Raw genomic sequence first — 25,054 nt, 5'->3', positions numbered from 1 at the left:
AGGAGACCTTCTCAATTCATCCAAAGTCAACACATTTTGCTGTTTAACAGATCTTTAATACCAGTAATGTAGGAAGTGACACCTCGGTGCACAACAGCACAGAGACTACAGTTTTGGAGGTTCTCCCATTTCAGACACAGAAAGGAAACATCAGGAAGAACATGCAATCAAACGATGATCAGCTCTAGATACATCATGATGTGGTCCAAAAATACACATTGAAACAATTAATCAAATTACTGCAAACATAGCTTCTCTGAGTAAGGTTAAGATATTGCATTTGTAGTATCTCCATTGAGCTTTGCTTCAGCGAACCAGTGGAGCCTGCTTGAGCGAGATGAGGACTGAACGCATGCGGGACACATCTTTTGCCTGCTTACTAGACTTGGGATTAAAGTCACAGAGCTGAGCCACACGTTCCCACTCAGTGCCCGGAAAAACTTCTTCTGCATCATTCACAAAGGCTTCTTCAGCTGCCCTAAAAGCAATGCAATGCACCTTGTGTTAATGCCCAGCATATAAGGCACTCCTTCCCTCTTACAGGATGCCGATTCTTTCAGCATGTTTCAATAAGAAATGTGACCTGACAGCTGCTTGTGGACATTATGGCCACATAAGCTCCCACTGCCCCAATCCTGGAGATGAAAGTAGATTGCAGTAGTATGCTATGCACAAGCAGTGCAGAGGATCGCAGAGGATTGTGTAAAATGTTGGAATACAGGTGTTTGGTTTTAAAAATACTTATTGAGTCTTTGCCTAAGGAGTCGCCACACAAGCTTCCAGGAAGTAAGGTACTTCTATGTAGGCATTTTATTTATGGAGAAATGCCCAGGTCTTAACTAGTTAAGCCTCTGCCGCTTGATGGCTTATACTGGACATTTGCCAACTGGAAATTTACAACTGCCTGCAAGCATGTCTTAAACAAATTCCACTTGAGGATTTAAATCAGCCCCAAGGCCTACAGGCCATCATAAAACTATCTGCTGATAGTTCCCAATGCTGTAGTGAAGCAGCATGAATCATAAGGAATTTAAGTCAGGAATCCCATGTTTGGGAGTGCAATAGACTACAGCATATCTTGGCAGAGGAGATGACTTGTTTGAGGTCACCTCACAGAACAAACAGATTTCCCCTGCTCTCACCCTAAGGAGACTCTAAGAAGGCTTTGTACATTATTTACTGGATAGTGCCAGCAGCTTCCCGGCTGTATTATTTTGACTTTTCTATGCTGCCAATAGCATTGCTTCAATGCAGGGATAACATTCCAGCATCTAGTTTACATGATGTGGGGCGCTGGTAGCTGCCTGAGTGCAGAAGCAGTAAGCATCAAGAGATCAACCAAATCCATCTACTCCAACAAGCAGTACAGAGAAAGCAGTGAAAATGACTCGCCCATGAGGGTTCAGCACTATTCACAGGGATGATAAGGTTACAGACACCACTGAAGACAAGGATCACTACAACACTGCTACTTTATGTGACATGACACTTTTAAGGGGCAGTGAAGATTTTTTTACTTAACTGTTCTAGGCTGTAGCAAGGATGATTTATGTTTGTGCTTAAAGGTGAAGAGAAGAAAAGAAACAAGGAGAGAAAGTTTAAGTCAGATATAGAAAATGAGAATGAGTTTAATGCAGATGATTAGCTGGCTGAACATGCACTAGTAGCTTAGCCTACATTCAGGAAACAGGCAGCCAGTTTAATTATGCAGCACTAACACTGCACATTTGCATTGGACATATAACAATAAGGGTTTTATTGAAAAAAATCTAACAAAACTAACTCCAGGAGATTTCAGAAAAGTTAAACACCACCTGTAAATCCATCATTTCACAAGTCTTGGTTTACATCCACCTACAGTTAGTTGTGAATTTCACACCAAACCTTCAATATTAATGCACTCAAAGCCACAACACGGCTCACCAGTACACCTTCTAAAGGTGTCACCTTAGAATCTGTGACATGTCCATCTTTCAATTCAAGTCTACAAATTAAGGGAAGAAATTAAAATACATGATCAAGCCAATGAACATTGCAATCCTTCTACCCCTCAGAAACTAGCATACTCACTGGGGCTTGAAAATCACAGCTCTGTTTTCACTAACCTATTAGGCTGGCAAAACATCTACACTGCTCCTAAATGTCTTCCCAGCAGTTTACAGTGATTTCCCAATGCCACTTTCTTGTACTTTCCATCTGTTCTCTAACAAGCTCCTATTTCTACATGCATGCATATTTTCTGTCCTGATTCATGTCAGGCAATTCCTTTCTACCTTCCTTGGCTTCCTTGTGAACATTTATGTGCAAGCATTGCTTGAATATTTTTCTGATATGTAGGCAAAGCAGGTAGTCACTACCTATTACAGAGTTAAACACTGCTTCTCTGTGGAAGGACTAAATACAGCACCCATGTTAAACTGCAGGCACTAACCCACATCCCCAGCAAAGTATCTTGTTAAGCAATGTTCACTGGCCTGGAAACAACTGTAAACCCTTAGGTCTAAAGAGTACTGAAGTCATTATCATAATTCCAGTGCTATGTACACTACATGACTTAATCTTTGTGCAGTGCATACAGAAGAATTGCACTTAATACTGCAGACCAGAAGAGGTCCAAAAAGTAAATATTCAGAAAGCACCTTCAGACATCCAGCACTATTCCTGATCCTGCTTATTATCATGTTGACTAGCAAACAGAATTAGTAGTTAAGCAACATACACATAACCAATCACGTCAGCGAAGGGTTGTTTGTAGAAAGCTTCATCTGCCACCCTAGGTAGCAAGTAGTCCAACAGGCAGGCAAGCAGGCAGGAGAAAAGAGATAAGGATGAGAAGTACGGAACACAGGTGGAGGCAGTTTTAACAAGCACATTAACCTTGCATCACCTAGACTTAGTGTAGCAGGAAAGCAGTTACCACATGGAATGGATCAATTAAGCCATTGCTCAGAGGGGCAACACAGAAATTCTGCTACATCCTAGCAGTTTGGATCAGCTAGTTGAAGACTAGAGTCCCAAAGGACAGAAACTACCATCAGGCAAGAGATCACTCCCGGGTGATGAGAATGCCAAACACTTCTGTGCAACACCTGTTTAATGAGTCTTGCTCCAGACTCAATATCCTGCACTCAAACACTGGCCATAATAAAGCTATGAGAGTATCATGAACTCTGGCCACCAACTAGGATGTACTAATCCTGTCTCCCTTTCTTCACTCAACCAAAAGGTAGTGAATTTCTCAGTGAATGTTATGGAAGTGGCAAATCCATAATTCTGAAGGCAGTGTAGGCCTCCTTGCTTCTTTTCGAAAGGAGAGTAGTCTACCTAGGACTTTATTTAATAAAGACAAACCTTATGGCCATTTTGATAAGAAAAGCAGTATTTCAAATAAACAAACTAACAAAAAAACAGCAACAAAATGAACAAAACAGCAGTTCATCTTGAACCCTGTGAGTTCCCAAAATATAAAGCAGTCTTTATGATTACCTGCACAGAATGAAGTAGAGATTTAAGAGGCATTAAATCAGTTCTATCACTTACCTTCGTGTAGCTTGAAGTCAAAATTCCACAGGGAACTTCTAAGAAAGTGTAAGAGCTTACTATTCCAGCAACCAAGTCATCACTTTTCACCACGAACCCATAATTAGGAAATTCAAACCACTACAGACACAGTCAGCATTTAGTTTTTCACTAGCAGAATTGAGTCATGTTATTTCTGAACTGCTTCCAAAAAGAGCAGCAAAGATTTAAAGATATTTAATGAAATTACCTGTAGCAAAGATTAACTAGAATGCCACTTCCATATGTTCTAAAGTAAGCAAGTAAGAATGCTAATCTCAGGGTAAGTAACTGCAGACATTGAAGGCCTGTGCAGGTGGGAGCATGACAAGTGGGTAGAGTAAAATATTTTCTGGCCATGTTCAAGCTTCATGTTCTAAAGAATCTTCAGTAATACTTGATCATCATCTTAATGCTTCCTGGATATTTAATCTAAATCATCTAAGAAAACTTAAAAAGGTAGGTAGTAGGAGTGTTTACTTCAGTGATCTGAAGGACTATTGTCTTAGGACATAGAAGTATTCTCACCTCCCTTCCCAATTATTTTCATAACTAGAACCATAACTCTCCTGATGGCTGGAAAAACTTTACCTGTTACTGGCTTTTGTTTTCTCGAGTTTTTCATCTTGCCTTGCATACCACTCTTCCAACTCTTTTATTGCTTTCTCTTTCCATTCTGCTTCCTGCTTTCGTGAGTTTGCATCTGAAGATTTAAGAATTGCTTTGTCAGTCACGTTTGTATTCAAATGCATCTTGCAAACATTTCAATGATAGTTCAGGGTGCACTCTAGTGAAGACAGTTGCTTCACCAACTCAGGTAAGGGTTGGGAGATTTCCTGATTTAGACTTATGAGAACTCCAAATACTAAAAACATTCAAAGGATTAGTTCAAAGAACAGAACTCCTGTGCTGCATAACTGGGACAGTTCAGTTTAGGATAGGCACTTTGCAGAGTAGTTCAGAATCAGGAAATCTGTTGGTCTGCAAACTGCCCAAACCAGAAACAGTCATCTTGCTATGCCAGTGGTAGAACAAAGCTTAGTAAGGCCTCTATGCTTAGACAAAGTGAAGGAACCTGGAACTCTACATACTTTTACACACAGCCTGCAGCTCAGGACAACCTCATCTGCTATAACTAGTACAAAAGAGGAGTAAAACGGTCAGCTCTATCCAGAATTACATTTTACAGAAGATTCTGTCCTAACAATTTCAAGCAAAGGCTCCTCCACCACTTAAGTGGGAAGCACAACAGTTTGTAGTCCCTTAGATACTGTCCATTTAGTTTAGTTAATAATCCATTATTTTCTTAATTTAGTTATTAGATTAAGATCCATGTGACAACAGATGGCCTCAGCAATTACAAAATGAATAATCTTTATCCTTTGAAATAAACTACTAATGCCTGCAGTATTTATTATCATCAAAGCTTACAAAAGCTTTTAATTTTCTGTCAGCTCATTTGTAAATAAAGGTTCAGAGACACACTTGCTTGCTGACTCCGACACCAGTCTTAAGTCTGCTTACTAGAAAATTCACCCAGGCCTGCTCCTTGAACTCAGGAAGCATGTTAAGACTCTGAAGAGGCAGTGCCATGGTTCAGAATTCTACTGCTTAAGAATCATAGAATGGCTTGAGTTGGAAGAGGCCTTTAAGATCACCTAGTTCCACCTCCTCTGCTGTGGGCAGAGACACCTTTCATTAGACCAGACTGCTCAAAAACCCCATTCAGCCTGGGATGGGGCATTCACAGCTTCTCTGGGCAGGTTGTGCCAGTGCCTCACCACTCACCATTTTTCCTAATGACTAATCCAAACTTACCCTCTTCTGTTAAAAGCCATTACCCCTTGTAAACTACACAACACACTCCTGTAAAAATTCCCCCTCCACTTCTTCTGTAGGTGCCCTTTAGGTACTGGAAGGCTGCTCTAAGGCCACCCCAGAGCCTTCTCTTCCCCAGGTAGAACACCTCCACCTCTCTCAGCCTGAGAGAAGCTGACATGAGGTTACTCAACAAATACCATGCTTACCAAGTTGCTCCAGGCGCTCCTTTTGCTCCTCTCTCCACTTACGAATACTTTCTGGTTCTGATTGCAGTCGATCTGCTTGGGAGATGGCAGCATAGCAGTCTGTGGGACCATTACTCTCCTTGGAGGAAAGGAATAGTAAAGTCATTTGTGCATAACAAGTGATTTCAGATAATTGCCTGCCAGCTATATAAAATTAGACTCTATTTGAACTGAGCCAATAACACATTCATTTGATGTTATAACGCATTTCCACCATAAAAAACATCTTGCTACAAATTACAGCAGAATCAAAGGAATTTAACACAGGGCTTCCTCCAGAAATCAGGGATCAAACAGAAATTCAAGACAACTGGAAATAAAAGTGCCACAAGCACTTAGTGCCAGAGTACTAAGCCTGCAGAATGCAGAAGAGAATGCCTAGCACCTCACTACACAGTTGTAGGCCATATATTCTCTGAGTTCATCTCACCTTAAATATTTGTTGGGAAAAAATTTTCTTTATGGTTTTGTGTACAGGACTACAAAACATTCTTTGCACCTTATCTGTCTACTTCAAGAGACATTTGCATACCACATTACAAAATTTGGATTGCTGTATGCAGCTTATAACCAAAGAGGCATTTCAATATTTAATCATCAGAACAGTGAGAGTACTAGCATCCTTTTCACAATGTAACATCTCAAAGACTTGAAATTAATAGGGCCAACATTAATACACCAGATTTACAAAGCTAATGAATATTGAGGTATTTGCTACAGAAGATACTCTAAATTTAACAACTTTTATTGCTTCATCCTACCCCTAACAGAGTTAAGAAATACCACTCCTAAGAGTACTGATTGCAGCTGACCACAGATTTGGCTGTACCTTGCCCCTCTCTGGACCTCCTGTAGCCCTCAATGAAGGAATAATGCAAAGAAAAGACACTAGGCTGGTGCAACACCACCAGGCTTCACATTTCACATCCAAAGCAAAATAAACTGGCCAGCTGCTGGGCTAGCTAGTTACAGGTAGCTAAAACCTAAGTTATGTATAGCCCATTCAATCTCTTTCTGATTAAAAGGAAGCTCTGTCAACCAAAACAACTGATCTCTTAGAACTCCAAACACAAAATCAAGGTATCTAAAGAGGGAAATCTACCTTCTGTTGTACAAGGAAGAGCAAAGGGCCTGTGAAATACAGGTTGTCCCATCAATCTCACAGTAATGCTGAGGATATAAGAATGTCAGCAGCAGTGAAAGCCGTTTGCGTCTCAACAAAACTCAGCATTCACTTAAAACTCTAAGGAGAAGTACATCGCCCACATGTTGCTTCCTTCCCAAGCATTCATTTAATCAGGCTAACGAGCCAGCTGTAACACCAGGTAATGATCATGCCATGGACAATCTGGTGTGAAATTCAGTTACAACTAAGTGATTGCCTTAGCATGCCTCATTCCTCCCTGACACTGATACAGCAGGTATCTCCTCCTTTTGTCATTACCATGGCTGTCTAACATGCTTTCATACAGTGATTGAGCTTTTTAGCCAGAAGCTTAATTTCATGCATCTTCGTGTCACTGAGAAATGTAAAATGCTTTCAGTCCGTTCCTTGTAAGACTATCTTGATAAGATAACCAGGATGCATGAATTATCTTTAAAGAGTAAGCAAATCTGAAAACTCTTCTTTAAACTAGGTAATCAGGGCACACTTTCAGCTTAGCAGCCAGTGCAAGTCAATGTAAAGTCGAATCAGAGAGCCTAACAGTCTGCTTTACAGTGCTTACGTACTGTTAAGCCACATTTCAAAATGAACTGCTGCTTTATGTGGCCTCTAAGTTCAGAGGATGGGCATAAGTAAGAAGACTGCCAACTCCATGAGATGAGCTACCAGTATAGAAGACCCTCCTTAGATATGAAACAAAATTACTTTAAAGACAAGAAATAGGAAGTATTAGTCTATATTAAGGTAAAATTCTCAGAGTAGAACAGCACATTCTAAGTACAGAATACTTCTATCTTACCTGATAGACATCCCCGTTAAACACTCCATCAACAGCATCTGTAAAGAGGTGACTTGTTTAGTCATTTGAGAAAGACAGAACAGCCAGATTTACTGATTTCTGTAACTTGTTTGGAAAGCTTTACTAAAGTAGGTAATGCGGGAGTTGTGAAAGTGAATATTGATACCCTGCAAGGACGCTTCCTTCTCCCTGCACTGTTCTGGACAGGTATGAAAAACCAAGTGAGCCACCATTCTGCAGAACCAGAAATACAAGGTCATTTCTTTATCATGAGATCCTGCTTTTAACATTACAAAAAAGTAAAGCTGATACTGCTGAGAAGCTGCTACAGACTGTGTTCTATAGCTACTCCCACTTTGTCCTCCCTCTCTTAGAAGCTGACTACTATACAACTGTTCTGAATTTAAGAAGGATGACTACCAGTGTTTTAGCGTCTACCTGGAAGATTAGCAATGCTGCAGCCAACAATTGGTAATTCTTATCCTGGTGTTATCTCCTAATTAGCTCAAAGATATGGCTAACATTCCTAGCAAAGTCACCTTTCTGCTACCATCTGTGATGACATGCTTGATAGCTCCTAGTTCAGTTGCAGCATTATTATCTCTGAAGTGACAGTGGCAACACACCTGTAGGGAACAAATACCCCTTGTGAGTCAAACTTTTAAGTTTTTGAAACTATTTAAATCTCTGGACTATACAAAATACACCAAGATTTTCAGGAACTGCTAAATCTCAGCAGGGCATCTCTTTAGAGCAGCGCCACGTAGCATCTGTCAGCGTGCTATACCAAGTACTCATGTTACTCATACGACCATGGATAAATCACACAAAAGTGTATCCACCATAATACACCCCTCAGGGAAAGAAGTGACTGAACCAAACTATAAGCAGAAAAATCACATTATTTTGCACCACCTTCTTAAAAATAGATAGCTGACTGACCTAAAATGAAGCAAGTTATGCTGCTGTGTCCTCTTGTTTGTGGCTAGCTACGCACCAGTTTCATAGTTCCAATGAATGGCACACAGGAAGTTCTTCATACTCCTTGATCACTGAACTAGGCAAGTGTTTTAAGTCTTTATCTCTGAGCCCTGAAGAACAATCATTAACTGTGTTATGTAGAGGACTGTAAATTCATCAGTTCAAGAATGGCAGTTAAGCTGGAGAATACTATGTCCCCAAGAACGTAGTTACTAACTTTTGCAGGGGAAGACTCAAATTAAGAAAAAATAGCTTTTCAATTATGAGAAACTGATATTTTATAACTAGAGTCCCATAACTGAGAGACGGTTGCTACTTTGTAGGACTCCTACTCCTCTGCAAGGTACAGGAGGCCTTTAAAAAGATTAAAGTCACCAGATCGGTGAGAGGGCTCATAAATCTTAAGGATACTTCCAAGAACAGTGATAATGTTTTTCTTGTCACACCAAAAAACATTCATTACGGTCTTCAGTACTGAGGCTGGCAGGTAAAAGGAACAACATCAATGTTTCAGGCTGTGCCTGAGATGAAATACACAGGTTTGTCTAAGGGCCATTTTTGTTCTGCACAGAAACAGCCACTAACAGACACTGAACTAAGTGTTTCCAGAGGGCACCCAGGTTAGAAGCATTAGCACTATTAGAACAAATTTCCCATCTGTTCTGACCTCCCTAGAACTTACAATTAAGCTGCAGAGTCAGCATGCTGACTGAGCTTATCACAAGCAGAAGAGGAAACAGAACTGTACCAGCATGCTGTCATATGCCAATACAAGTGTGCTAACTGGAACAAGACCAATAGTCAAACATTCCTTCATTTCAGTTCTCCAGTCTTCACGCTTGCATAATTAAGTATGAAGTACAGAAAAACTGTCTGCCAGCCTTCATATCAGTAATCGATGCTAGCTGTGTATCACATTTTTCTGTTCACAGAAACATGCAGTTTCATAAGCTTCCCACAGAAAAAGCCTAAATACTGCTAGTGCCATCATAACATTTTCAGCAGCCATGAAGGAGACTCCTCTACTAGCTTCAGAGTCTATCCAATTCTATCATAGTATTGTATCTCCTTAAGTTAAAATCCACGTATTTAGAAACATCTCAGTTAGCAATGATCCATACTCCTTGTTTACTTTTGAACTTAAGATGAACTCTTATTTTTAAGGGCACTGTTGCAATGAACACATATAAACATCTACAGTTCTGCAACATATGCTGACAATATGGTAATAATGAACATTCATACAGCAACACAGACACCTTTTAGAGTCTGGAAGAGTCTGAAGAGGATAAATCATATCAGCTGCCTTGCATTCACAGGAGATACAACACCAAAGCTTACCAGAAATAGAAAGCTAGCATTAATGCCCTCCACATTTACTACAGCTTACAAAAGAAAAGGCTGGGGAGTTTGAAGATAAATACAAAAGCCATTTTGTCACTTCAGTCACAGAAGTCAATATATGGCCTCAGACATTTATCACAATGATTATCAACTATTCTGAAGGCTGTTACTATAATTATTACCCCTCACTATCACTTGGCCTAAAAGGAAGTTAGCTTCACCTTGTTCACCAGCCTCTCTGAACTCTTAATCTCAATGCAAAAGAGGACCATTATCTGAAACATCAGAGGCAGGACTTTACAGTACACTGAAGAATTTTTCTTATACTCTTTTAAAACAGAAGTATTTTTTATGAGTTACCTTCAGCATCTCTTTTAAACAATAAGTACTCTTAAGTGGTGCTACTTTTAATTGGTTAGCAGCTCTAGTTAAAGCTACAGAACATAAAGTTTAATATATTTTGACATAAGGTTAAGCAACTTCACCACTCAAGGCCTAATTTACCATCCTTTTTCTTTTAGGCACAGTCATGCTTTCATTTTACCTACCTCTAACCCATAACACGATAAGATAGAAGAATCTTTTACAAAACTTTCATTTACATAGCTACGCAAGCACCTGGAGAAGAAATAATTTCTCTAGCCATAACTCATTCTCATGCCTGTGTGCAAAATAAAGGCCAGCAGCTCAGGAAGAGTGCTTCTCTCCAGTGTTTTAGTTTAAACTTCTGTCCTATCAAAACCCATGAGTTCCCTCATTTTCAATATAATCAATAGGCTAGAATTAAAACACACCTGCAATAACACTGTGCCAGAACAGCTTCTATAATTTTCCAATGTAACAGCTTCTGTAATTTCCACCTTCTGTACATTTCCACTAGTATTCTCTAGAAAACAAAACAAAACCAAAAAGATTTTTCTGTCCTGACTTCATAATAATGCAGCATCACTAACACAAGCTAGACAGATACCATTCCTTTCTCATACCTTTACCAGTGCTGTCTTATGAGGCTCTGAAGCCTCAGATGGTGATTGCATAGCAAAACCCAGATCAATGGCTGTTCAAACAATTAAGAAAAAAATCAATAGTCACAGACAAGAACTCTTTCTGTTTGTGGTGCTAACTACAGAGACAGGAGGAATCAATTCTTTCCTAAATTTTGAATAAAATTGATACTCAGCTCCTGAAAGGCTATTAAATGCAATACCTAGATAAACCACCAGACACAATTAATTTTCTTAATTGCTAGAGGCTCATGAACATCTTTTGAAGATAGAGAAACATAAGTTCATATAAAACTTACAGGCATGAAAATGTAAAAGCAATGTTTGAGACTATTCAGCCTACATTGAACTTGAGTATTTGCATGATTTTCAACATATATAACTGCTTGTCTTTGAATGAAATTCCACATAAGAAGCTACTCGACAAACTGCCACGATGATTTGTATTGGCATACAGGATCTAGAAACCACACATTTCCTCTTGAACACTCTCTCACTCAGAGAACATAGTAAGTGAACTGATACAACCTCAAGATATACTATTGTCAGAATCTCACTGCAAATACATGGACACTAATTCATCACTGAAAAAGAAATTTCATATAATATACCCATACCTAGGCAACAGCATTGTATTACTTGATTTATTCAGTACTCTCTGCTTTCTGGAGCAGGGATTATGCTTCACCTTCCAAGGGAAATAAGATTAGGTTTTTGCAAGCTCAGGCAGCTTGAATGGCATAGCTATTTACATAATGAATGCCCTACTGGATCAGTATTCCAACCCTGATCATGGCAACATGAAATGATGCTGTGTGAGAGGCACGAGCCTGGCAACATTCCGCCATTCCCACCATACTCACCCAGTATCCATCATGATGACAATTAACAGAACTCCCAATATTGATATTTTCAATTCATGAAGATCACTTCTGCCTATGTATTTGTCTAATCATTTACCAAGAGAATGAAACTGAAAGACTGTTTGTTGATGAGAAACTATGATTCTTAAAAGTGTATTTCAAGAAGCTGATGACTGCTTGTGACTGTATCTGAAGTTAAGATCTTCGAACTTCAGCTGAGAGCTGCTCAAGTTATTAGTTTTGGCCCAGTATTTAGAATGAACTTATCCAACAGACCTGTAAATAAGGAGTTCAAGAAAGGTTATGGTTAAAAAAAGTAAATCCACAAATCCCTGGTCATGATGCTTAAGGATTTACATAAGAACTTGCATTGCTTCAAGAAGAAATTTGCATTCACCTATTCAATTACAGAAGAGTTTAATGAGCTAATATGCCAGAGACTACAACTGTCAGATATTTATTAGGGTACTGATCAAATGATAAGAAATTTCTAACACAAATGGCAACAGAAGTCATTAGATCATTTGTCACCATTTCTGAACCAGTACATTTTGCAAGGATGAAGTCTGTGCTTTTTAACATGGAGCAAGAGAGTACAGGCTCCGACAGCCAACAGAGATCAATGTTCTGTTAAAAAACAGGGCCACCAGAAGTCCACAAGCATCATCTACCACACCTATTTAACAGGCCAGAGCACAAATGCAATCCCAGGATATAAAAGAAAGCAAGATGACATACAGTTCCTGCCTAGAGTTCCCAGATCCTTGGATCATATTATCATATTTATTATTTTATTAACTTCTTCCAAAAGTTCTCCAATAACCCTTTTGTACTTCATGACAAGTCAACTTACATGACTTGAGAAAAAGTACTTGAAAGGCAATTTAAGAGCTACTTCTAAGTAACAAACCAATCTAGACACATTGAACAAATCAACTTTTTGACAAGGAAAAAGCAATAGTCATCATCACATGTATGTGAAGAACATACTCTTCTAGTTTTTCTAGTATATTGTGGGAAAGGTCAATGATAGGTTTTTTTTTTTCAACTAAATTAGTTTTCAAACAGCCACTTTAATGTTCCAGAGGTTGTTTGGAACACAAAGCCCATGTAAGGCATGATGTTTGCCGAAGCCTTCTGAAAGTAAGAAGGGAAGTGACCATTGTATCTATTTCTGCGCTATAAATAGAATACGGAAATCAAATTATGCATGGTACCAAAACAGGATGGTGTTCTGATAACAATTATCCTCAAATTCTTGTGCTGGAGCAAAACAGTCCCCAGAAAACACCTTTTTTTTTCAGCAGTATGCAATCCATATGCTTTGGAACTTATGAGTGAGCTGATCTTAAGGGCAGTGCTACCGCCAAATAAGCACTGGAAGGTCTCCATTACCTAGTTTATCTAGATGAGATACTACAAACCTACTCCCTCATACATAAGATGCATCAGTAATCTCTGGTATCAGGATGCAAAATGAAGACTTAATTCTAAAGATGTTCCAACAATGAACTGGGGAGCAGGTATTCAACTTAGTCTGAAGGAGAGTGGCATCCTACTGCAGTGACAAAGGGATGTCACATGAGAACAAATATGTCCCTGTGGCCGTGGTGACAAGTGAAGCAAAGTCTTCTGAGAGTGTTGCAACATCAACCCCTTTCCACCCAGGCTTCAGTTAAAACCTTTCAAAAGGAGAAGTGTTTATTTTGGGCTGCTTTAGCCACCATTAGACTATAACCCATACTTCTCAATACACAGCTCCCACCCTTCTCCAAACGCGGGTTCTGCAGTGTCGGGCTTGCTACATTCAGTACAAAGGTTACCAAGGAACAAAGGCTAAAGGTTTAGTAAAATTAAACATTAGCTCAACTGCTCTTATGCCTTAAGACTAAGATCACCCCCGCTGAAGACAGAAATTCAAGTGGCGGATTTATTCAGCTTTCAGAAGCCTTCCTTCAGACAGGCTCCTGGATTAGACGAGATCAGCACCGTTCGCATTATGACATGGGCACGCCTTAGGCACCTTCAGGGGATACAAACTATAACCGAGGGAGCAGGCAGGGAGCAGGGAGGGAGCTCACCGTGCGGCAGAGCGCACCCAGGACGGCCCCGTCCACCCCCGGGACCCCCACCGGGCAGCGGGCCCCGCTCGGGGCAGAGCGCCGGGGCGAGGGTCCCGCCGGCACCCCCACCCGCTCGGCCGCGCCGCCCCGAGGGACAAGGGGACCCGGGACCCCACACCCCCAGCCCCACCCGCCGCCCTCGCAGGGCGTACCCGCACCGAGGCCCTCGGGACCCTGCAGCGCCTCGGGCACCTCGCCGTTCTCCAGGATGCCGAAGCCCTCGTCGTTCTCGATGCCCGCGATCTCGCTCTCCTGCTGCGCCAGGAAAGCGGCGGCGGGATCCTCCTCGGCACCGTCGGGCATCCCGTTCCCGGCGGGCGGCTGGTGCGGCTGCTGGGTACCGAAGAGCTCCATGTCGGCCATGGGTGAAGGCGGGCAGGCAGCTGTGGCTCCGCACCGCGCCTACGCCGGGCAGCAGCGCGGAAAGGGCGGGGCCACCCCGCCTGCGCCAATGAGCGGCGAGCACCGCCGGCTCCGCCCAATCAGCGAGCGGCCGTTGGCGGGACCTGCGGAACTCGAGCCAATCAGTGCCCAGAGAGCAGCGGCGGGCGGGGCGGGCGGAGCGCGGCCCCGGTGCCCGGAGAGCCGGGTGGCACCGGCGGGCGCAGCTCCATCGGGATCCGCTCCTCGGGCGGTAGCCGGACCGGAGTCGCCTCTGCCAGCCTGACAAAGCACAGGCGCTCCGCTAGGACAAGACACGGGCCCGTCGGCAACTTGGAGACAAATTCGAAGCCGCAGATTACGTCCAGAACATCGGCTGTGTCAAACGTTTTCTCTCGTGATTTTGCGTGTCTTCTGTATGATGTAGGGAAGCTTAAGTCACAGAAACACAGAAGGTGTTGGTAGGGTCCACAGTGGGTCATCTGGTTCAACCTCCCTGCTTAAGCAGGGTCATCCCAGAGCATTTGGCACAGGATTGTGTCTATATGGTTCTTGAATATCTCTAGTGAGGGAGACTTCACACCCTCTCTGGACAATCTGTTCCAATAGTCAGTCACCCACACAGTAAAGCATTTTCTCATGTTCAAGTGGAATTTACTGTGCATCAGTTTTTGACAGTTGTCTAGTGTCCTAGTGGTTGGCACCACCAAGAAAAGCCTGGCTCCCTGCTTTTGACACCCCTGCCTTTAGACATTTATACACATTGATGAGGTCAAACCAGTGTAAATTCAGGAAGCGTGTGTTCTATGGACAAAAGTTTCATCAGAAGGGCAGTGATATCTGATACAATTTTTTTGACAGTTACTTTGATCATGTTCTTGTATCTGGTTTATAACACAGATGGACTCATACAATTGTAGAATGTTAAGGGATTGGAATGGACTAAAAGATCATCTCGTCCCAACCCCTGCTGTCTTGGGCAGGGACACCTCCCACTAGAGCAGCTTACTTCAGGCCTTATCCAACCTGGCCTTCAACACTGCCAGGGCTGGGACACAACCCTCCAATCCACAGCCTCCCTGGGCAACCTGTTCCAGTCTCTCCCCAGACGACTAAAGAATTTCTTCCTAATATCTAACCAAAATTTCCCTCGTTTCAGTTTGTACCCATTACCCCTTGCCCTGTCACTATAGTTCCTGACATTGACTCCCTCTCCAGTTTCCCTGTAGTACCCTTCAGAGTGGGAGGCTGCACAGCCTTCTCTTCTCCAGGATGAATTGATCTAACTTTCTCAGTCTGTCTTTGTAGGGGTGGTGCTACAGTCCTCTTACCAACATCACAGCCTCCTCTGGACTTGCTCCAACAGTTCCATGTCTTTCTTATCCTGAGGGCATGGGAACTGTGTGCAGTAGTCCAAGGTGATTGTCCCTCTATGTGAGCAGAGAGAGGGACAATCACCTTCTTTGACCTGCTGGCTGTAGTTTATTGGCATTGCAGAGAGGAAGGGGGAAATATTTTTGTAAGAAAGGAGGAGATGACGCTGACAGCCCTCAAGCTGGTGTAGTTGCTGCAAGAGGTACTTGTTTAATTCTGCTTACATGTTGCCCATAAGTCTGTGTGTAATTTTGTGAAATATTAAAAGTAATGCCATCCAGGCTTATGTTACAGTCCCAAACAAGGGTTCAGGCATATTTCAGAAGGAGGCCAAATTCAGAGAAAAATTTAACTCTGAAAGACAGTTGTAAATGTGAATTTAATGGGTGAGATAAACCATGGGCTGTTACACTTTTTCCTCGCATCAATATCATTTGCTTGAGAAAAAAAGCACAAGTAAATTCCTGTAGTATGACAGAGAGCTCCCTTCACCTCATTTGGTCAAATAAAAGACTGCTAGCCTAGGTTTTCCTTTGAAAACTCAGAATCTGGTATGGCAGGAGGCTAGACTTTCCTGATTCATCTCTCATAGAAAAACAGCAATGTTGTTTATTTTAAATAATCTCCAGCTGCCATGGGAAAGCTAAAGAATTAAAAACAATAGCAGTAAGCGGGCCCATAACTTACAACAGGAGACAATAAAAATGAAATGCCATTGTGAAGTGTATGCCACACTCTAAAAGAAACTTGCTGACTTTGTTCCACAAGTTCTTCTAAAAAGCTACTCCCATATATGATGAAGATATTAATTTTCATCAATCTTCTTTCCTTTATATTTATATGTAAATAAAGGAACATTGCACTGCTTCCCTTTAACTATGACTACTGAATGTTGGATGACTGTCTAGCTGTTTCCTCTTTTGGTTTGCCACTGCCTCTTAGCCCTCTGGGGGATTTTTGATGACACAAATGCAAGTAGGACATTGTGATTTAAAATGAAAAGCAAATCCGGTTACTTGCTTGTCTAAAAATTGCAGAATAGGGATTAAGGAATATGAAATATAAGCAGAATTGCAATTTTTCAAATGGCCCAAGAAAATTATTTTTTGTGTTCTATCAGAATGAGTAACTGAATGTTATTGTTTTAGATGCAAGGGAAAATATAGTGAGCCATTAAATCTGTTTTGATGATGAATTCAAAAATTTTTATGTCATCTATCATTCAGATGCACTATGAAGTGTTCTTACACTGACAAAGCTATTATTACTTTCCTGCTTTCTTACCCTGGATAAGAAGTCAAGATACCTCCTTTTCTAAAGGCAGGTGTTACTCCTTAGAGAGTAGTACAAAACATAAGAGTATCATACCCTTTGTTATTCATCCATAGCGGTTTGTTGATGTGCCACACTGGGGAGAATATTACAGAAATATTAGATGAATAAACCCTTATGGAAATATGAAAAGGCAAATAGACTACAAAGGAGCGTCAGGATTGTTCTGTTTCTCTCTATTCTTTGAAAGATGATAAAATTAAATTCCAGTTTCTATGTGTACAGAGATTTCATTTAGAAGTAGTTTAAAAATATGTTTTTGAGCATTTATGAAAATATGGGTTTGGAACTCTGCACTTCCAACATTAAGAAAGTCATTGCAACAGAAAGGCATTGTAATCCCACAACAGTGGGATTTCTCTGACTCTTTCACAATGTTTTTGATTTAAGAAATTAAATAATTAGTAGAACAGATGTTTCTAGAGAAAAAAAAATTGAAATGCAAGGCCTTAAACACTGTGTAAGTATGCAAATGAGAAAGGCATTGCACAGCTGACATCTGGACAGGAATCACTTCTCAGGAAATCTCTCTAGAAGCGCCCTGCACAAGAGCCCGCAGCTGGTGAGAAGTCAAAGGTAAGAGCACACAGTGACTAGGACTTGGTCCATTTCTATTGAAACCAGTTAGGAGGCTCCCTCAAACTGCTGATGGCTAGTGACTTTCAAGCTAAAGAAACATGTTAGAAAAACCTCACAGCTTTTTACTTATGAGAATCCAGTATTTTATAACTAGACTCCTGTATCAGAAAGATGGTGTCTATTTGGGGTCAGGTTGCCACTCCTTTGCAAGGTACAAAAGCCAAAAGGGACTGGTTTGAGAGGCACATAAAGCTACCAGCATCAGTCTGCTCCACAACAGCTACCATGCACATCACTTCACATCAATCTGGAATCTCCCTCAAAGCAGATTTTTAAAGGTCACTGCACATACACTGACTTGGGCACTTACAGCTACAATTAACAGTTCTACTAAATGGGTTTATGAAGGCTAAAGCCCACAAAGAAGACATTTGTACACGTCACTGCCATTCAGCTCAAGCCCATCTGCACTACAGAGTCATGCTGCAGCTGTTCACCTTGTTTTGATGGGGCTGGATTTAAAGCCAAGCCAGGGTCTATAACTCATACTGATAGCAGCAGCTTAAATAAGCCATCTGCCCACTCTGACTACCTAGGAAGACCAAAGAGCAATTCTCCTATTCAGACAATCAAACTGGAAACATGTTTATTGCTACAGCGTACAAGAGAAGCCAGTCTTTAAATATATGTATTTCTCATCCCCAGAAGAAAGGCAGTTTTTTTCATAAGAGAGGTTCCTTGAGTGCATCAAGTCACCTGCAAGGCAAGAGGATTTGGAGTGGCCCACCCTTACTTCACATGTATATTGACAAACATGTCCTCTGCTACAAGACTGCCACAGCAAGACACGCTGCTTTCAGTTTAGCAAGCTTATTTGCTGCCATGAGAATTTAATTAGATGGGGACATGAAGAGAGGTTGTTGGTAGTGTCCACACTATTAAACACAAACATCCCAAGATAAGAGGCACAGCTGCTTTCCAAGGAACAGCCAGTAGTCAGTAAAACAAGGAACATACCTACAACTAATAAACACGTAGCACTATGCTGCTTTTTTGTTGCTCTGACAGCTGTATCTAATCATCACAGCTGTGCATGGTATTCAAACAGGATCTGAGTAAGCAGAGAATAGACATTGTTCTCTACCTAAGGGAAGCACAGAGCTGCACAAAGATGAACAGAGTGGAGGGTTAGATTGCCAGAGCAGAACAGCAGTAAGTAAGTAATATGACAAGAGTAGTATAAAGAGGATGGTTTGCAAATACAGTATCAAGATGCTTAAAATTATATGAATATGAATTATAGAGAGAGCAATACCATGAAGGTAAAGTCTTGCCAACATTTTGTATGGATATAGCGGGCCTTTCCATAACACAAAAGCACTTCAGTCCTTTAATAATCTTTGTTGTCTTGCCCTGGACTCAGTCCAGTATGTCCATGTCTTTCTTGTTCTGTGGGCTCAAAACTGGATTCAGCATTCCAGATGTGCTGAATGCAGAGGAAGAATCACTTTCTTTCAAATGCTGGCAGTGCTTTTTCTAGTGCAGCCCAGGATGCTGCTGGCCTTTTTCATTGTAAGGGCATATTGCTGGTAGATGATAAGCTTCTTGTTCCCAAAGACCCCAAGGCCCTTCATTGCCAAGCTATTCTCCAGACCCCAAAATGTACTGATGGCTGGAATTATTCTTATCCTAGTGCAAGACTTCATGTCTCCCATTCTTGAGGTCTATAAGATTCCCCTCTGCCCAATTCTCCAGTCTACCAAGATCCCTCTCAGTGTCAGCACAACCCTCTGATGAAATAGTCACCCCTCCTGGTTTTGAATAATATGTGAACTTGCTGTAGCAGCACTCTGCTCCACCATCCCGGTGGTTAATGAAGAACATCAACAGTACTGGCCCCACTATCATGCCCTGAAGTATAATGCTAGTGAACTTGCTTCCAGTTTGATTTTGTGCCACATATCACAACCTCGGGACCTAATTGTTCAGATAATCTTCAATTCACCTCACTATCCGTTTATTTATCCCGTATTTTGCCAGCTTGTCTTGTTAGAACATTGGGAAAGACAGCATTAAAACCCTATTACAGCCAAGGTAAACAATGTCTCATTGCTCTCCATTCATGCAGCAGGCAAGACAACTCACTGTGGAAGGTTATCAAGTTGGTTAAGAATCACTTTCCCTCCATAAGTGCATAGTGGCTGCTTCTGATGACATTTTGTCCTTCCTGAGATTGGAAATGGTATCCAGTATTAGTTGCTCTGTCATCTTTCCAGGGGCTCACCTGAAGCTGACTGGCCTGTTGTTGCTCTGCTGATATTCTTTTTTGAGTTTCTGGAAGATAGGTGTGACACTTGCTCTCTTCCAGTCTTGTGGGACATTCCCAGTTGCCATGGCCTTTCAAAGACTATCAAAGGTGGACTCCCAAAGACACCATCAGCTTTTTCATTGGTGGAGTATGTAAGGCCTACTTGTTTATGTGCTCTTTAAACTGGTCCTTCTCCACCCAGAGAAAGTTTTTTTGCTCCAGACAAGTTCTCTGATTCAGCCTATTTGTCTGATACAGAGTCTTGAGATTCTTGAAGGTTAGGATTGCTTTATTTCAACAGACTTAATAAGGTGCTCCAAATTTACTCATAATCCAAGGTGGAGAGTTTGATTTAGGTGCATACAAATCAAGTGTAGAGACAGGTGTCTTTCTGATAGTTGAAACAGTAGTATGTGGCTCCCCATGGATCATTATTTCCTTGGAAACAAAAGAAAAACTAGAACTAGGTTTTTGATGCCTTACCATTTGTTTTCTTAAGAGCATCAGCTTTTCTAAAAGGAGCCAGAGGAAATGCACAGAGGAAAAATTCTTATAGCATGTTGCATTTCCATAAAGATGGTGAAATCAACCTTTTTGTGGTGTTCTGAGAGGTGTATGAAATAAGGAAGAATGTGCTTGAAGGGTTCTTTTTAGTTCTTAGTACAAAACTCATTGTCAGTAAGAAAAAGCCCTATGTAGGGGCAGAAGAAAAGAGTACCTATTTGCAGGTATTCTGGAACACATTTTCAAGCCAGGTATTGATTCTCCTTTTCAGGATAAAGGCTTATTACCAAAAAAATCCCAAAAAAACAAAACCAAAACAAAGCAAAACAAAAAGGAAAAAAAACCCAAACAAACAAAAACCAAAAAAACCCCAACAACCCAGTTACCCCAGTTACCATGTAGAACTGCTGAAGCCTGCAAGCCTCAAATTCCTGCCTTATTAAATTTGCTTAATCTACTCTTGTTTGGCATCCATGCCAACAAAAAATATGATTGATGTCATTGTGAGGCTACTCAGTCGTCTTTGAAATGCCAGTTAGGAGGATTCCTTAAGCCAGAATAAGGGCAATTACCATTCATATCTTAAAGAACAAGTTCACAGAAGAACATTCTGAATTCCTCACTAGTGAAAGATTAAACAGAATCTCTGATTCCACAAAGCAATGACATGTTTGTTTGACTTCACAGTTTCATGTTGTTGCAGAATGTGCTGCATGTGAAGTTCTTACATCCAAAGGAAGACTTGTCAGCCTACCTGACAGAACTGAGAGAAAAATTTGTTTTCCACAGATGATAGCTTTCTAGCCTGTCTGACCAAACTGACTGCAACTGTGTAGGAATACGGATCTTCCTGTGCTATAATCTCATCCTCATCTTCTCTGACATAACTAAACTGACCTATTTGATTTACAGCAGGAATTGTAAATTCCCCCACCATCAGAAATATTCAGTTAAAAGGTTTACTTCAGTAGTATATTTGAAAATGTTTTCAGTAAATTAGTTTCCAGTCAAGTTTTCTGGACAATCTGTATTACATTTTTGTACTACAGTTTGGATTCCCAAGGCTACTTCACAATACATTGTCTTAGTATTTTAGTATCACCTCTAAATGTAGAATTTCTGCAATTCCTAAGGTAGTAAAACTAATTGAAATATAAGCAAATAATCTACCACTTCTTTCATGTACTATGGTCTTGACGGCTTCCTTAGTAACAATGAAGCAGTGGCCTTTTCTGGATTTGATTTACAGACACAAAAGCATTCCATGAGGTGCAGAATGAATATTTTAACTTGCCCAAACCCAACACAGGTCACAAAAAGTTGAGAAGAACCTGACTGCATAAAAACAACTCATGCAAAGAAGTATAAATAAAGGTAACTCTTTAATTCTATTTCTGCTGTAAACTGCATTTTAAAGTGTGAGGTTTTTTTGGTTTTGTTTGTTTGTTTGCTTGTTTGTTTTTAATGGTTTAATTGAACATTAAATAAATGACAGACACTTGAAATATAGGGATTGTTGAAGCAGATATTGAATAGAAATCAGAATTTACTGCAGACTGTTGCAAGGTAAGGAAATTAAGAAGGCTCTGGTAGATGGGAAAAGCTGTTCTTTATTGACAGAGGGTTTTTTTACCTTTTTAATTAATTTTCAGAAGAACTTTGAAAGTTAGTTTGACTATATGGAAAACTGAATAGTCAAGAGATTTTGAAGCTCTTTTGAAGCTCTTGGATCTGCCAAAATCTTCTCATTTCCCTCCTAGAACAGCAACAGGTTTATGACTGAATTCCATACAGAAGGTGAGGTATTGCACCACTTTCCTCTGTTTAAGTATGAAAGTAATCTACATTCTGAACACATAGAAAGGACCCATTCAGCTACCTTATCAGAAAAACATTAACTTGACTTTTTCTCCCTCGGTAATCAAGGCAGTATCATCTATGTGAATGCTTTTTTTTTCCAGTCAGTTTTCTTTCTAATACTTGGAAGTGTTAGAAATCTACTTCCTTGCAACAGCACACCTGGGCTCTGATCTGCTGGAGAAAAGCAACTGGATCCAGATGCAGGATGTGCCTCTTGCAGTGGGAACTTGTGACTAACATGTACAAACCAGTTGAGAATGGTTTTGGCTATGACCTCAGCCCACAGATTGTGGTGATGAGCAGGTCAATGATGAGCAGTGTCATCCAGGCAAGCCAGGAGGCTGAGATGTAGACTGGCACTCCTACAGAACCACTGAGGCAGGACTGACAGTGCCGAGCTAAGCTGGCAAACAAACATTCTGTTTATTCTCACTGTTTTGCATGTCACGAGTTTCTGCATCACACACTTTTCAGCTGTTCCTCTGACAACAGATGTATTATTTCTGTCCTTATGCCTTTTGCAATCACGTGGAGGCTTCTTAAAGTAATAATTTACATTTACACACCTCTGAGAAAAGTGAGAGTATTAGTCCTCTCCTTCTCTGCCCTCAATGTACAGAGTGTACTCTCCTCCCTTCTCTGCTCCTGCAGAGTAGAACTGAAGTAGAACCAGATTAGACTGGATGGTGTCTACTTATTCCAAGCGTCAATTCAGAGGTGCCAAACACCAGGTATTTTATATATTTATTATGTTCGTTCAGCACATTTCTCATGTATTGTGTTAGTTCAGCACGTTTCTCATGTACTGTGTTAGTTCAGCACATTTCTCATGTATTGTGTGAGTTCAGCACATTTCTCATACTGATTTGTAGCCGTAAGAATTCAACAGATCTGAAAACTAAACAATAATGCCTTGAATAAGCCATCTATAAGAATTCAAGTTTGACAATTAGATATGGAAAGCTTATTTTAGTGATTAGCCCATCCAGCAATTTGATAGCAAAAACAGTGAATCAGAACTGGCTGATTTAGGGACCAGCTTACTCTTCCCTAAAGCTTTGGTCACTGTTTCCCTGCTGTCTCATAAAACACAGGATATATAAACTAGGACAGTCACCTCCAGTACATCTGGTACAGTCTGGGGCAAGATTGCTCTTGAGGGGGGTATTTTAATGACTGTTCACTAAGTATGCTGAAAGAAGAAAAAATTATGACTGAAAAATCTTAAAACTAGCAGCCTCTATCATTTGAGGGTTGTATAGCCCTAAACATGTGCTTTGTGTCATAGCCCTGATCATGTGTCTTGTCAAGTCAAAAATTGCAAGCCAGTGCACCCCAGTGATACACACAGGGTTGGAACATAGAGATCTCTGTTCCTTCAGCTTGGGAAATAACTGAAGGAGAGAAGACAGTTGTGCAGAAGGAGAGAGAAAATATATTCTAGGTAGGCCTTTAGCTAAATTCTAAATCTTTACCAAATTTGAATATGTTCTAATGGATCATAGTCCTTTGCTTGTGATTTTTTAGGGGAAAAAAGATGATGTTTAACATAATCTGCCTTTTTCTCATGCAGACCCCTTATTTATAGCCCCATTTGTCTCATATTACTCATAGCACTTGGGACAGGCTCTGATTTTCATGACTCAGTCCCCTCAACTGCTATTTCCAGCAGCATTTCTCATGAAACCAGTATCCTTCAAGTTCCTCTGTCTCCCAACTTTCAGTCCAGCTTCTTATGCTCCTCAGATTTTGGGGCTTCACAGCATTCTCAGCAATCCACTGGCTCAGTATCAGCCAGTATCACTTTATTCCGTCATTCTTCCTTAGTTTCTCCTTATATCTTTTCCCTTCTGAATCCTTTCATGCCTCTATAACCCTTTCCTGCCTCTACAACCCTTAATCACTGTTTGTCAGTAAGAGTTGTCTCATTCACATCATCCCAGCCACCCCTCTCAAATATGGTATGCAATCTCCATCTCTCACTACTTCTTGTGGAAGTTGTTTAAAATTACTTAAACTCCACAAGATCTGGTGAAAGTACAAGTCAATCCATTACTGAAATTTACTGAACTATTAGCACATCTGGACACATTCACAGTACAGAGGCTTGTTCTCAAAGTTGCATGAGAAAGTTGGTCAGAGCAAAAGGGAAACATGGTGGTCTTTTTAGCTTGTCAGAATTTGTGTGGAAACTAAAATCCAAATGTCGGGCTGAAATAAAGAAAATCTGCATAAATCAAATTCTTGCAGTCACCACAAGGAGATGTACTGCCTGTCACCTATAGCCTGGATAGCCCTATAAAAAAATTATACTGTCATTGCTAGTAAGAAAACTAATGCTAGCATTGCAAGACCACAAGTACTGATGGACTGTTAGGTTTGTTATTAGTTTGAGTAAATTTACTCAATGCAAACTGAAATTAGGTACCAGGTGTCTTTTGTTATGATGTAGAGTTTAAGTGTGGGATAATACCAGAGACCTTGAAAATATGTGCACAGGCTAAAAACAGAGGGCGTGAGACTATAAACATCTCACTGGCAGTCAGCTTCTGGTTCTTGAAAATTATAATATTAAGTGGTGAGAACACTTGTTTGGACATAACAAGGAGGACAGGGAAGCAAGCAAACAAGTGCATGTAGTTTAAGCACTCTTTATGAATATGACAAATAGATTATGGGCCATCGGAAGTTAACACCCCCAGAATTGCAGAGTATATCATCCAAGGAAAGGAGACCAGAGAATTAAAATTCACTGACAAAGTCAACCTTTTTTGAAATGTACTAGATCTTGATATTTGAAAGGAATTGCTGCT

The 25,054-nt window shown here is 40.7% G+C and overlaps 1 protein-coding gene across 5 annotated transcripts; it reads right to left on the bottom strand.

The window, feature by feature from the left end:
* Nucleotides 1–45: 45 nt before the first annotated feature.
* Nucleotides 46–14,292, bottom strand: CLTA (clathrin light chain A). Of its 5 annotated transcripts, none has more exons than XM_084224568.1 (8): nt 14,056–14,292; nt 7,589–7,626; nt 5,586–5,703; nt 4,150–4,261; nt 2,720–2,773; nt 1,924–1,984; nt 1,523–1,558; nt 340–478 (listed from the first exon to the last, which is right to left on the bottom strand). In XM_084224568.1, exons 1-8 carry the CDS (start codon nt 14,264–14,266, stop codon nt 470–472), a joined length of 639 nt encoding a protein of 212 aa, XP_084080694.1. In that variant the 5' UTR covers nt 14,267–14,292; the 3' UTR covers nt 340–469. The 5 variants fall into 5 exon arrangements, with proteins under 5 accessions (XP_084080696.1, XP_084080692.1, XP_084080693.1 ...); XM_084224569.1 differs by having other exon boundaries at nt 1,948–1,984; XM_084224570.1 differs by lacking the exon at nt 1,924–1,984 and having other exon boundaries at nt 46–473; nt 1,518–1,558.
* Nucleotides 14,293–25,054: the final 10,762 nt, after the last annotated feature.

The sequence above is a fragment of the Fringilla coelebs genome (genome assembly GCF_963513975.1).
Source record: "Fringilla coelebs genome assembly, chromosome: Z".
In the NCBI taxonomy this organism is placed as follows: Eukaryota; Metazoa; Chordata; class Aves; order Passeriformes; family Fringillidae; genus Fringilla; species Fringilla coelebs.
This window is presented reverse-complemented; position numbering and strand designations above follow the sequence as displayed.

Coding starts and splice junctions, on each gene's coding strand:
- CLTA (XM_084224570.1), bottom strand. CDS start 14,266: ATGGCCGACATGGAGCTCTTCGGTACCCAGCAGCCGCACCAGCCGCCC. Junction 5,704..7,588: donor TTAACGGGGATGTCTATCAG/GTAAGATAGAAG, acceptor CTTTCCTCCAAG/GAGAGTAATGGTCCCACAGA. Junction 1,559..2,719: donor GCTGACGTGATTGGTTATGT/GTATGTTGCTTA, acceptor TTCACCTTTAAG/CACAAACATAAATCATCCTT.